The sequence below is a fragment of the Chelonia mydas genome, chromosome 13 (assembly GCF_015237465.2).
Source record: "Chelonia mydas isolate rCheMyd1 chromosome 13, rCheMyd1.pri.v2, whole genome shotgun sequence".
Classification (NCBI taxonomy): domain Eukaryota; kingdom Metazoa; phylum Chordata; order Testudines; family Cheloniidae; genus Chelonia; species Chelonia mydas.
In genome coordinates this window covers 35,071,448-35,085,386 of record NC_051253.2, presented here as the reverse complement: position 1 = coordinate 35,085,386, position 13,939 = coordinate 35,071,448, and the positions used below count along the sequence as shown (strand labels likewise).

The 13,939-nt window shown below is 60.2% G+C and overlaps 1 protein-coding gene across 1 annotated transcript; it reads left to right on the top strand.

Annotated features, from left to right (window-relative positions):
* The first annotated feature begins 2,734 nt into the window (after positions 1-2,734).
* On the top strand, positions 2,735-13,939 carry JPH4 (junctophilin 4). The gene is made up of 6 exons (XM_037916088.2): positions 2,735-3,402; positions 3,792-5,816; positions 7,204-7,996; positions 10,340-10,458; positions 11,016-11,560; positions 12,278-13,939. The coding sequence occupies exons 2-6, from the start codon at positions 5,438-5,440 to the stop codon at positions 12,356-12,358; spliced, it is 1,917 nt and encodes a 638-aa protein (XP_037772016.1). The 5' UTR covers positions 2,735-3,402; positions 3,792-5,437; the 3' UTR covers positions 12,359-13,939.

Sequence of the window (13,939 nt, the reverse complement as noted above, 5' to 3'; positions counted from 1 at the left end):
GCCCCGAAGGAGGGAGGGAGGGAGGGGAGTGTCTGGGGGGATGGTTGGCTGGCGGGCAGACGGAGGGGCTGGTGGGGTGGGTAGGCGGAGTCGAGAGGTGGCAGTGGGTGGTCAGAGGCGGCAAGGGGGGGCTGGAGGGGGGTAGGTGGGCAGAGGGGTGGGCCAGGGGCGGGCACGGGGGGTAGGGCTGGCTGTGCTGACACCCCCCCCCAGGCACTGGGCCCGTACAGCGTCAGTAAAACGGCCCTGCTGGGGCTCCCCAAGGCCCTGGCGCCCGAGCTCGGCCCCCACAACATCCGCACCAACTGCCTGGCACCGGGGATCGTCCAGACCAAGTTCAGCTCGGCCGTGAGTGCGGGGCGGGGCCAAAGCTGGGGGGCACTGCTGGGGGCGGGGCCGCACCTGGGGGGCAGGGCAGTGACCCCCAACTCTGATTTTTCTTCCAGTTGTGGAAGGGCGAGGCTGTAAAGGAGAAAATGTTGAAGAACCTGAGAGTTCCCCAGCCCCCCCCCACCTCTTCCCCCCTCCATCCATCCCCCTACACACCCCTCCCTCCATCCATCCATCCATCCCCTACACACCCCTTCCTCCCTTCCTCCCTCCATCCATCCCCTACACACCCCTTCCTCCCTCCCTTCCCCCTCCATCCATCCCTCCCCCCTCCATCCATCCCCCACACACCCCTCCTCCTCTCCATCCATCCCCCTACACACCCCTCCATCCATCCCTCCCTCTCCCTGCACACCCCTCCCTCCCCCCTCCATCCATCCCCCTACACACCCCTTCCTTCCTTCCTCCCTCCCTCCCCCCTCCATCCATCCCCCTACACACCCCTTCCTCCCTTCCTCCCTCCCTCCCTCCCTCCCTCCATCCCCTATACATCCCTTCCTCCCTCCATCCATCCATCCCTCCCTCCCCCTTCCATCCATCCCTCCCTCTCCCTGCACACCCCTTCCTCCCCCCTCCATCCATCCATCCCCCTACACATCCCTTCCTTCCTCTCTCCCCCCTCCCTCCATCCATCCCCTACACACCCCTTCCTCCCTCCCTCCCCCTCCATCCATCCCCCACACACCCCTCCTCCTCTCCATCCATCCCCCTACCCTCCATCCCCTTACACACCCCTTCCTCCATCCCCTTACACACCCCTTCCTCCATCCCCCCCTCCATCCCCCTACACACCCCTCCCTCCCTCCCTCCCTCCATCCAGCCACCCACAGAATCCTAGAATCTCGGGGTGGAAGGGACCTCAGGAGGTTCTAGTCCAACCCCCTGCTCAAAGCAGGACCGATCCCCAACGAAATCATCCCAGCCAGGGCTTTGTCAAGCCTGACCTTAAAAACTTCTAAGGAAGGAGATTCCACCACTTCCCTAGGGAACCCAGTCCAGTGTTTCTCCACCCTCCGAGTGAAAAAGTTTTTCCTAATATCCAACCTAAATCTCCCCCATTGCAACTTGAGACCATTACTCCTTGTTCTGTCATCTGCTACCACTGAGAACAGTCTAGAGCCATCCTCTTTGGAACCCCCTCTCAGGTAGTTGAAAGCAGCTATCAAATCCCCCCTCATTCTTCTCTTCCGCAGACTAAACAATCCCAGTTCCCTCAGCCTCTCCTCATAAGTCATCCACCCACCCTTCCATCCACCCCTATACACACCCCTCTCTCCATCCATCCACCGCCCCCCTTACACACCTATCCATCCATCCATCCCCCCCGGGCTAACCCTGTCTCTTCTCCCCAGGTTGGGGGTCCCGTCTGACTGCGCCGGGATCGTCTCCTTCCTGTGCTCCCCCGACACCAGCTACATCAGCGGGGAGACGGTGGTGGTGGGTGGGGGCGCCCCCTCCCGCCTCTGAGCCCCCAGAACACAGCTGGCCTGACAGATGGATGGGCTGGCCCTAGTTGGCCTGACCCCAAATTGGGAGCCTGCGGGGTCTGATGGCTCTTGGGGTACACTCCTCAGGGAAGGGGAGTCCTTGGGTCCCCTCTTGGGGGTCTGGAAGAGAAGCAGGTTTGGATGGCAGGAATTGTGGGGAAGGGCTAGAGGGAAGTAGGGGAGCAAGATTTTGGGTGGGGGTTGGAATTTGAGGTCCTTTGGGGGGGGCTGGAGTGAGCCAGTGGATCAGCTTTTGGGGGGTAGGGAGCTGGGGTGACCTGTATGGGGGGGTCTCCTTTGGGGAGAGAAAAGCAGGGTAGTTTTGAGGCTGCGGGCAGGAAGGGGGCGGGCAAGGGGTAGATGGGGGCAGGGAGTGGGCATGAGGGTATTACTGGGGTACACATCAGGGAGGAGAGGTGGGGGAAGTTTTGGGGCACAGTGGTGGGGCAAGGAGGAGAAGGGGGAGATTTTGGGGGTCTGGGAGGGTGGATTTGGGGGACACATGGCCATTTGGGGAGGGGGGCTGAGTGTTGGGGCATGGGGACCCCTGCCCTTCACCCCCCTTCCCGATCTCTCCAGATACCAGCCACCTGCCGAAGACTTGGTAAATTGTTTCTGGTTCCTTGGTCTGCCTCTTTTGGGGGAGGTCTATAAGAGGGGGGCGGGGGGGGCAGGGGAGGGGCAGGTGGTCTACAATGGGGGAGGGGAAGAAGGAGGACGGGGGTCTGTAAAGGGGGGCAGGGGGAGGGGACAGAGTGGGAGGGGGTCTGTAAAGGGGGGAGGGGCAGGGGGAGGGGGTCTGTAAAGGGGGAGGGGCCGGGCTCTATAACGGGTTGAAAAGGGGCGGGACCTAACTAGAATCCCGCCCCCCACGTTACGTCCCCCCCGTTCCCGCAAGGGGGGGCTGTGTTGTCGGCAGCCCCCCCACTCCTCCTCCGCCGCCGCCGCTGCCTTCCACCTTCCCTCCATCCCTCGCCTGGCTCAGCCTCCCGGGAGCGTCTCCCTCCATCCCAGCCCTGGCACCTTCCCCCGCTCCGGCCGGCTTCTCTCTCCGCCGGGGGGTTTCTACCTCCCCGCCATCCCCGGCCCCCCCCCGGGGAGTGGCTCCTTCCCCCTCTGAGATTTCCCTCCCTCCGTTCCTGACAGTCCCTAGCCCCCCCCGCCCCCCAAATCTCTCCATTCCTGGATTTCCCCCCTTCTGTCTCTTTCCACCCCCGAGATCTTCTCTCTCCATTTGGAAATTTCCTCCAACTCACTCCCCCTCTGAGCTGGTTCAGCTCCCTCTCCCCATTCCTCCGGCACTGCCCCCCCCCCCCCCTTCAGCCCCGCTCCAACCCGCCTTCCTTTCCTGCATTTCCACGCTCCCTTCTTTCCCCTCCAGAGCATGGGCGAGATTCCTCCCCGCTCACTGCCGCCTTGGGTGTGTCTAGCCCTCTAGCCCTCTGGGCTTTTCTCCGCTCCCTCTTTCCTGGCCGCATGGATTCGCTTCCTGCTTCTCCTCTGCCTCTCAGGAAATAAATACGGAGTGAGTATCTATCTATCTATCTATCTATCCCCATTCACCCCTTCTATCTGTCTATCCCCATCCACCCCCTCTATCTGTCCATCCCCATCCACCCCATCCCATCCATCCATCCACCCCATCCATCTGTCTGTCCCCATCCACCCCATCCATCCATCTATCTATCCCCATCCACCCCATCCATCTATCTATCCATCTATCTATCCATCCATCTATCTATCTATCTATCTATCTACCTATCTCCCTGCTGCCCTCTGCTGGAGGGGATGGGACCTGCCCCTTGTGTGTGTTTGTGTTGGGGGTATTTTTCAGGCTGTCTGTTTCTCTAAGTTGGGGGTCTGGTTGTTCCTCCCTCCCTCGGCCAGCCACTCTCTCACCCTCTTTCGTTGTAGGTACCCCACATCATGAGGCCACTGTTGGGAGCCCTCCCTGGCCCCTCGGCTCCGTTCCACACCCCCAGCAGCTCGTTTGCTTCCTGGGAACACCCGGAGCCTCTCTGAGTCAGGGGACTGGGAGCACATCCCGACGCCTGTAGGCAGAGATTCCCAAGGCCTGCTCTACGCCTGTTGGACACTATACCTGTAGCTGGGGAACTCCTGGGCTGTAGAACACCAAGAATTCCAAGTTACAGCCTGGCAGCGCACAGTCGTAACCAGTGGCTGCAAGTCTAGAGGGCTCTGTCTGCCTGTAGCCAGAGAACCGACCACTCTCGGCCTGTAGCTGGAGAAATACACTCCCTGCTAGACACTGGTCACCAGAGAACCCCAGGACCGCGGTGCGCCTGTAGCCGGAGAACCCCAGGACTGCGGTGCGCCTGTAGCCGGAGAACTCCAGGACCGCTGTGCGCCTGTAGCCGGAGAACTCCAGGACCGCTGTGCGCCTGTAGCCGGAGAACCCCAGGACCGCTGTGCGCCTGTAGCCGGAGAACTCTGGGATGGCTGTAGACCTGTAGCCAAGACTTCCAGGAGCACTTTACACCTGTAGTTACCGAACATAGGAATTGCCTGTCACAGAAGACCCCTGGACTTATTGTATGCCTATAGCTGGAGAAATCAAGGACTGTTGCACACCTGTAACCAGAGAATTTCCAGCCCCCATCTGCCTGTAAGATAAAGAGACTCCCAGGTCACAGCATGGCAGCACAGAGCCAGAACCAAGTCATTGCAGATTTGGAGGCCACTGTCTGCCTGTAACACATGGACTCCAGGACCATACTACATCTGTGACCAGAGAACTCCAGGAGCCACGTACAGGTGTAATCAGACAGCCTCCATACCCCCGTAGCTACAGAATTATGGGCTGTAGTCTTACTGTAGGGCACCATACAGCCAAGGCCAAAGCCAGATTACTGTAGGTGTTGAAGCAACCGTACGCCTGTAGCCAAAGATGTCTGGGACTGCTGTATGACTGACCCCCACTTTACACACGTAGGCGGAGAAGTCTGGGACTTCTGTACCACTGTAACACTGCCGTACGCCTGTAGGGGACAACTCCAGGGTGTCTGTATGACCGTATCTCCATTGAATGGTTGTAGGTGGAGATGTCTGGGATTTGTGTATGACTGCAGCTGAAGTGCACACCTGTAGCCAGAGAACTCAGAGGTCGCCCTCCGACTGTAAACCCCTCCCCCCGCCCCCCGCCACTACCACCATGTGCCTGTAGGTGGAGAACTCCAGGACTGGCGTGCTGCTGTAGCTCCACTGTCCACCTGTAGGAGGAGAACTCCTGGTTCTTCAGTCGCCTATAGCTACACTACTTGCCCATAGACAGAGAAGCTGGGGATCTCCCTACGACTGTAAGGGGCAGGATTCCAGGAGTGGCGTGCGACTGTCACCCCGCCTGTAGGGGAAGAACTCCAGGACTGACGTACGGCTGTTAGTCCCATTGCCAGCCTGTCGGAGGAGTGGAAGTTCCCACTACAGATGCCACCCTGACCCTGCCACCTACAGCCAGCCCCGCATGGTGGGGCTGGCCCTGGCTATGAGCGCAGGGTCCTGTGGGTAGCCGGCGCCGGGAGAGGCGGGGCCTCGTTACATGCATGTCCCACGGGGGCAGGTTCGACTTTGACGATGGCGGCTGCTACGTGGGTGACTGGCAGGAGGGCCGGGCACACGGGTACGGGGTCTGCACCGGCCCTGGGGCACAGGGCGAGTACAGCGGGCAGTGGCGCCGTGGGTTCGAGTCTCTGGGTGTCTACACCTGGCCCAGCGGCAACACCTACCAGGGCCATTGGAGCCAGGGCAAGCGGGAAGGGCTGGGCGTGGAGCGCAAGAGCAAGTGGTGTTACAAGGGGGAGTGGAGCCATGGACTGAAGGGCCGGGCTGGCGTCTGGGAGAGCCACTCCGGGGTCACCTACGAGGGCATGTGGAGGGACGGGCTCCAGGATGGCTACGGCACTGAGACCTACGCTGACGGAGGTGAGGGCAGATGGGTGCCAGCTCGGGGGGCGGGGGGAGGGGAAGTGGGGTTCTATCTGTCCAGCTGCGCGCTCCCTCCATCCAACCACGTCCACACACAGGCCCATGCTCCATCCGCTCTCCTGCCCTGCTCTGCGCTCCATTGCTGCATTTGCATTCATCCCTCCATCCATCCGCCAGCCACCCCTCAATCCCTGCGGCTCCACCCTCCTTCCATCTGTCCATCCACCCAGGTCCATCACCTACCCCTCTATCCCTGCGGCTCCACCCTCCCTCCATTCGTCCATCCACCCAGGTCCATCACCTACCCCTCTATCCCTGTGGCTCTACCCTCCTTCCATCTGTCCATCCACCCAGGTCCATCACCCACCCTTCTATCCCTGCGGCTCCACCCTCCCTCCATTCGTCCATCCACCCAGGTCCATCACCCACCCTTCTATCCCTGCGGCTCCACCTCTCCCTCCATTTTCGTCCATCCACCCAGGTCCATCACCCACCCTTCTATCCCTGCGGCTCCACCCTCCCTCCATCCGTCCATCCACCCAGGTCCATCACCTACCCCTCTATCCCTGCAGCTCCACCCTCCCTCCATTCGTCCATCCACCCAGGTCCATCACCTACCCCTCTATCCCTGCGGCTCTACCCTCCTTCCATCTGTCCATCCACCCAGGTCAATTACCCACCCATCTATGCCTGCGGCTCCACCCTCCCTCCATCCGTCATCCACCCAGGTCCATCACCCACCCTACCCTTCTATCCCTGCGGCTCCACCCTCCCTCCACCCGTCCATCCACCCAGGTCCATCACCCACCCCTCTATCCTTGCGGCTCCACCCTCCCTCCATCCGTCCATCCATCCAGGTCCATCACCAACCCCTCTATCCCTGCGGCTTCACCCTCCCTCCCTCCGTCCATCCACCCAGGTCCATCACCCACCCCTCTATCCCTACGGCTCCCCCTTCCTTCCATGCGTCCATCCAGCCAGGTCCATCACCCACCCCTCTATCCCTGCAGCTTCACCCTCCCTCCCTCCGTCCATCCACCCAGGTCCATCACCCACCCCTCTATCCCTGCAGCTTCACCCTCCCTCCCTCCGTCCATCCACCCAGGTCCATCACCCACCCCTCTATCCCTACGGCTCCACCGTCCCTCCCTCCGTCCATCCACCCAGGTCCATCACCTAACCCCTCTATCCCTGCGGTTCCACCCTCCCTCCCTCCCTCCAGCTAGCCAGGTCCATCACCCACCCCTCTATCCCTGCAGTTCCAGCTTTCCTCCCGCCCTCCACTTCCACATTCACTTCCTCCTTCCGTCTGCCCGGTTTCCATCCCCCCGCCGGTTTGTCCTCCCCTCCTCTAACCCTGCCCCACTCCGTGCCTCCTTTGCAGGCACCTACCAGGGCCAGTGGCAAGCCGGGAAGCGGCACGGCTACGGCGTTCGCCAGAGCGTCCCCTACCGTCAGGCTGCCTTGGTGTGCTCCCTGCGCCGCACCTCGCTGGACTCCCTCCGCAGCGACCCCGACCCCGGCGTGCCCCCTCCTCCGCTCCCGCCCCCTCCCCTGCCACCTCCGCTGCTCCCGGGGGACAGCCCAGCCTCAGGCTCCCGGGGCGGCTTTGTGCTGGCCTTCCCCGGCGACCCGGGCTTCCCCAAGGGGGCCAAGAAGAAGACAGGGGGCTTCTTCTTCCGGCGCTCCCTGCTGCTGAGTGGCCTGCGGGTGCGCCGAGCCGAGTCCAAAGCCTCCCTGGGCAGCAAGCGGGGCTCACTGAAGAGCGAAGCTGGGGTGAGCTCGACTGGGAGTGAAGCCACCACCCTGAGCTATGCCGAGACCGAACCCCCTGAGATGCCTTCACGGTTGGCCATCGAGGGCTCCTCCACCGAGGTGTATGCCGGGGAGTGGCGCGCTGACCGGCGCAGCGGCTACGGGGTCAGCCGGCGCTCCAATGGGCTGCGCTACGAAGGCGAGTGGCTGGGGAACCGGCGGCATGGCTACGGGCGTACGACCTACCCCGACGGCACCAAGGAAGAGGGCAAGTACAAGCTCAACCGGCTGGTGAGCGGCAAGGTCAAGAACCTCATCCCGCTCCGGCGCAGCAAGGTGAAGGAGAAGGTGGACCGGGCGGTGGAGATGGCCCGCAGGGCCGTCAGCCTGGCCAGGCAGAAGCAGGAGATGGCGGCCACCAGGTCAGCTGGCAGACGGGGAGCACTGGCGGGCCATGGGGTGCTGGGGAGCTGGAGTATTGGGGGCGATCAGGTGTGGGTGGGGGAGTGCAGGGGGCGTCGGGGGAGGGGGACTATGGAGGGAAGCATGGGGTGGGGGACATAGGGGACGCAGGAGAATGGGGGACATGGAGGAGTGGGGGATGTGGAGGCGGAGCATGGGGTGAGTTTTGGGGGGAATGGGGGATAGGGGATTGGGGATGTAGGAGGCTGAGGGAGGGGAGGGGAGATGTAGAGGAATGGCTGGGGGTGGGGGCAGTGGGTGTATGTCTCAATAACACACCCTGTTACGCTCTGGGGCCTGCAGTGGGACTGGGGTTTGAGTGGGGCTTCAGGGGTTTGGACAGGGAGCCCTCTGGGGGTCCTGGGATTCACCCCTCAAAAACACCCCAGAACTCTGCCTTTTCTCCTGGCCACAAATCTAGACAAGGCCCAGGCTTCAGCTAGGCCTTGTAGGCCTCAGTAGGCCCAAAGCCATAATTCCTCCATCCACGCCATCTTGTCCCACAACTGCCTCCCCAGCTGCCATTTTCCCTCCTTCCTGAACCTTCACTTCCTGCCTGGGAAGGGGAGCTCAGTCCACGATGGGGAGAGCTCGTGAGCGGGGCACTGGCAGCCATCTTGAAAGTTGGCTCAAGGGATCCCCCAAGCGGGTAGACATCTTGAAACCTGGGTTAACTGACACCGCCAAGTGGTAGCCATCCTGAAAGTTGGCTCAAGCCAACCCAACTGAGTAGCCATCTTGAAAGTTGGATCAAGTGGTCCTCAACTGGGTTAGCCATCTTGAAATCAGGTTCAAACCCCCCTCAGCTGAGCAGCCATTTTAAAGTTGACTCAAGTGACCTCCCCAACTGAACAGCCATCCTGAAAGTTGGTTGAAATGACCATGGAACGCCAGCGTGTCCATTCTCCCAGAGGCACATGGGTTATTCTGTGAGCCGCCCGCCCTGCGGGCATACCTGGGTGGGACGGGGGCTGGATGGGAACTAATTAACGATGGAGTCCCAGTAGGCAAATGAACTGGGAGGTCCCAGTGGCCAGCTGAGGGGCTGCAGGAGAAGTCTCATCCCTACCAGGAAGGGGGAATTCACCCTGCATTAGGGTGAGGTCAAGAGGGAGGTCAAGAGTAGCCATCTTGAAAGTTGGTTCTAATGATCCCAGTTGGGGCAGCCATCTTGAAAGTTGTCCAGTTGGTCCGGATGGAGGAGAGGCTGGGGGGTTGGGTGAATGGTGTGGAGGCCTTGCTGAGACGGAGGTGTTGGAGGGGAAGGCCCTACCGCCCAAATTTGACCATACTGAGGTGCTTTCTTGGGGACTACTGGGTTTCTAGCTGGCATGGGGAAGGCAGGTGGGTGGATGGACTTGGCTGTCAGAACTTGTGTCCTTGCCCAGCACTGAAATTGAGACACTGGCTCTGCCAACAAATAGCGACGGTGGCTCCTCTCTGTCTGGCTGGAGTTTGCTTTTCTCTCCTTTCCTCTGGCACTCTCCTTCTCTTGTTGCTTTTCGTTAATTATTTCTTTTGCTTGCTGGCTCGTTTTCTGTCTCATTTTGTCTCGCTTTTTCTTTCTTTCTTTCTTTCTTTCTTTCTTTCTTTCTTTCTTTCTTTCTTTCTTTCTTTCTTCTCCCCCCCCCCATTCCCTGCTCTCCCCCCCCCGCCATGTTGCCATCCCCAGCGAGGGCATGGTTGGGGGCTGGGGGGTGGGGAAGACAGGTTACATGGAGTGTATGCAAGGGCCTGGCAGAGGCTGCCTGGTCTCCTAGACAACCGGGTGATGGCAACAGCGATTGGCTGGTGGTTGCTGTGGAAACAGTGGAGCAGCAGCATCCACTGGGCATGGACCAGGGGAGGGGGGGCAGAGGGGCTGCTGGTGGGGGAAGGGCACTTCCCCTGGCATGGAGCGGGGAGGGGGCTGGGAATTAGAGGGAGGGCATTGGGCACTGGGTGAAGTGAAGGGGCAAGTTGGGGGCTGGGGGCTGTATAGGGATGGGTGGGTGAGTGATCCTTGGGGCCAGGGTGTGTGATCAGTAACTATGGGTGGGAACAGGTGCTGGGGCCCAGGGTGGGTCTGGATGGGTGCCGGGGCTCAGGGTGGGGGCTAGGGGGGTGGGGTGATGGCAAGGGATGGTGGCTGTGGGGTAGGATGGAAGGGGATGGGTGGTGGATGCTGAGAGTTAGGGTGAGGGTTTGGTTGAGTTGCACTGGGGATGGGTGCAGGATGGGTGGGCGGGGTTGGGTGGGGGAGGGCCAGCGCTGACCCCAGGGAGGCTCCACCCCACAGAAACCCACCCTGACCCTCTCCCCAGGGCGGCCGACGCCCGGCTGAAGGCCACGGCCGCGCTGGCCTCCGCCGAGAAGGCCATGGAGGCGGCTCGAGTGGCCAAGATCCTGGCCCAGGATCTTCAGCCCATCCTGGATGACCCTGGTGAGTTTGGGGGGCAGGGCAGGGAAGAGGGAGCCCCTAATCCTGGTTTCAGAGTAGCAGCCATGTTAGTCTGTATCCACAGAAAGAACAGGAGGACTTGTGGTACCTTAGAGACTAACAAATTTATTTGAGCATAAGCTTTCGTGGGCTAAACCCACTTCATCGGTGGCATAGAATCGAACATAGAGTAAGAAGAAATATATATACATACATATTTCTAATCCTGGGTCTGCCGGGAAGCCCCCTAGCCCAGCCCCCCCTCTGTACAAGTGTGCCTGTGGGCTCCCCCATATTACAGAAGGGGCATCCACCCCTCCCCATGCTTGTATGGGGGTGATTTTGACCTGAACACCCTTTCTCACCCCATGGCACCCATTTTGTCTCTGCCTCCCAATTCCTGACCCCCACATCCCTTTTCTCCCTGCACCCCCAAACCTGGATTCTCCTGACAGTGTCGGGGGTAGGGCTGAATTTGGGGGGGGCATTGAACCCTGTGGGAGTCTATCAACAGAACCCCACTGTTGAACCCCCTTTTATCTCTCCCCAAAAAAACCCAGAGCCACGGACCCGCCTGGACTCTGAAGGCACTGACACAGACCTGTTAGAATACGACAGCCCGGAGGTCTATGAAAATGGGGTCACCCCATCAGACGTGACCCCAGATCCCAGCTACCCGCCCACCCCACTGCAGCCCTGGAGGGGAGACCCCCGTCGGACTTGGCACCCTCTGGAGAATGGGGGACCCCCTCGAGTGCCCCCTGCGGATGTATCAGACCCTGAGGATGAGTGGGGGTGCCGGAGGTTCCCTGCCCGGACACCGGGGTTCCCACCCGAGGAACTGTGGGAGGGGGACGAGGAGGAGGGGGATCCGGGGCGCCCCCTGGTGGGCACCCCTCCCAGCGGCAGCTCTGGAAGCCTCCGGGAGGAAGACGAGGAAGAGGACTACGAGGAAGAGCTCCACCAGCTGGATATTGGGGAGCCCCAGGCGGGGTCGGAGGTGGCGGGACCCCCGGGGCACTCTGGACTGGGGGCTGACAAGCTGCCTTCAGGGAGGGGGGCTGCGGCTCAGGGTGTGAAGGAGACAGGAGCAGCCGTGAGACAGGTAAGAGGGGCAAAGGGACACCCCCATCTCCCCCCCTCCCAGAACTGGGAGAGAACCCAGGAGTCCTGGCTCCCAGCCCCTCCCCCCCAGCCACTAGCCCCCACTCCCATCCCTGAGCTGGGAGAGAACCCAGGAGTCTGTCAGGATGGGAGGGGGGGTTGTGGGCGTGGCCCAGCTGGTGAAGCTCCACGGATTGGCTGGTGTCTTGGCTCCTGTCTCATAGCAACTGCATCCTCCGTCCAGCATCCCTCCCGCCCCACTGCAGCATCTCAGCCCCGCCCAGCAGAGCTGCAGTGGGGGGTGCTGGGAGGAACTGGCCGTGGGGAGGGGGGCTGTGGGTCTGGTGGGTTAGAGTGGGCTGGGAGCCAGGACACCTGGGTTGTATCCCTGGCTCTGGGAGAGGAGTGGGGTCTAGTGGTTGGGGGGGGTGCGACTGGGAGCCAGGACTCCTGGGTTCTCTCCCTGGCTCTGGGAGGGGACAGGGGTATAGGGGTTAGAGTGGAGTGAGGGGCTGGGAGTCACGTGGAGGGTGGGGGATGTGGGGTGGAAAGTTGTGGGTGTGTTTGGGGAGGGGGGGGTTGAGGCTGGGGAGTTGGGAGGTGTATGGGGGGCTGCAGTGTCAGCTGGGGTGGGGTTATGGGGGAAGGGGGTGTTTGAGGAGAGGGTAAGGTCGGGGTGTCGGAGGGGCGTGTCTCACCCCTCCCTTTTCCCTTGCAGGGAGCTCACCCATTGGTGGTTCTGGCTGTCGTGTTGATTGACATCTGCCTGGCTCACCTGTTCTCTCTGCTTCTCACCTGAGACAGGGTGGGGGGCGGCTCACCACCGGACCCCTCCCTCTGCCCCTTCCCCCACCCCACCTGTCGCTCGTTCTCTGCCACTCTGTCTCATTCCCTCTCTCTCTTTCTTCTCTCCTCTCTCGTTCCCTCTCTTTCACTCGTTCTTCTCTCCTATTTTATTCTCTCTTTCTCTCTCATTCTTTGTTGGTCTGTGTCTTTCATTCCTCCGTTCCTGCTCTGCCCCCTTCCCTCTCTCTCTCTCTAGATTGTTTACATATGAAGGGCTCTTTCTAGTAGATTTCTCTTTCTCTGTCTGAGACCATGACAAAAAAAACACCCCCCCGTTTGAAATTTGAGGTTCCTTTCCCCTTAATGCACTCCTTCTTTTGGGGTTCAGTAAATTGGGGATGGGGGACCCCACGACTGGGAGTGGAGGGGAATCCCAGCAGGGGGCGTGCTCTCCCCACCCCTCCAAAAACAAACAAAAATGGCAAACTTTTATTTCTGCTTTTTTAATGACTTTTCTTGCTGCGTCTGAATGAAATAACTAGTTTAAAAATTTAAAAGGGGGGTGAAGGGGGCGATTCTGCTATTGGGGGTGACTGGGGAGCTCAATCCTGGTGCGAGGCTGTTGAGGGCAGCTGCTACACCTAGTGGGGCAAAAGAGGAAGTCCCGCCTTTGGAAGGATGGTTCTAAAGGGGTCAGACAGGAAATCCTGCCTCCTAGTGGGCTTAGTGGGGAACTTGTAGTGTGGAACACCATCTACTGGAGGGTGGGGAAGTTCCTCCTACAGGAGAGCCACCCCAAGCGTTCAACACAGAAAGTCCTGCCTTTTGCAGGGATGTGATGGTGCAATAAAGGAAATGGGTCGGGAACACTCCTCGAAGGGGAGAAACGGGAAGTCCTGCCTTTTGTAGGGATGTGACAGTGCAATACAGGAAGTTCCACCCTCAGCAGGGTAGAGGATACTCAGCTGAGCGGTGGAACAGGAAGTCCCACCTTTTTAAAGGGACGTGATGTGCAATACAGGAAGTTCTGCCTTCCGGAGGGTGGAAAATACTCCTAAAGGGGGCAAAGCAGGAAGTCCTGCCTTTTTGCAGAGATTGGTGGGTGCAAAACAAAAGTCCCACCTTCTGGAAGGCAGGGAGACACGATTTGGGCCAATGAGCCTGCTTGACCATGGGAGGGGAACGCAATGATACCCCAAGGTACGTGTTGACTTAGAGGGGGGCAGTATAGCTGTGGAGGATACATCCCCTCCAATCACCCAGGGCAGGGCTAGGAAGTTGGGAGGCCCTTTGGGGAGCACCCCCTGGCAGGAATCTCCCTCTCGGTCCCCCAGAAAATGCATGAGGATGCTCAGTGTATTGGGAATGTGTATAATCGACTCCAATCCCCATGGCCCTGCAGTTTTCTACCTCCCTCCCTGCTGGCTGTCTCCTCCCTTGCTCCGGCCTTGATCCGATGTCCCCTCCCCGGATTGCCTTTTCCACGGGATATTTCTTATAGCGTGTCTTTGGGATTGAAAACACAAACAGTCTTGCAGATTTAAAAAATGAGAAATTTAATAAAAATATATTAATAAAAAAAAGGGAAAATGGA

What these genes read in the sequence shown, in the direction of transcription:
- JPH4 (XM_037916088.2), top strand. Translation starts at nt 5,438, where the DNA reads ATGTCCCACGGGGGCAGGTTCGACTTTGACGATGGCGGCTGCTACGTG. An exon ending in CAGGAGATGGCGGCCACCAG is followed by an intron (nt 7,997 to 10,339) that starts GTCAGCTGGCAG and finishes CCCTCTCCCCAG; the next exon opens with GGCGGCCGACGCCCGGCTGA. An exon ending in GCCCATCCTGGATGACCCTG is followed by an intron (nt 10,459 to 11,015) that starts GTGAGTTTGGGG and finishes AAAAAAACCCAG; the next exon opens with AGCCACGGACCCGCCTGGAC.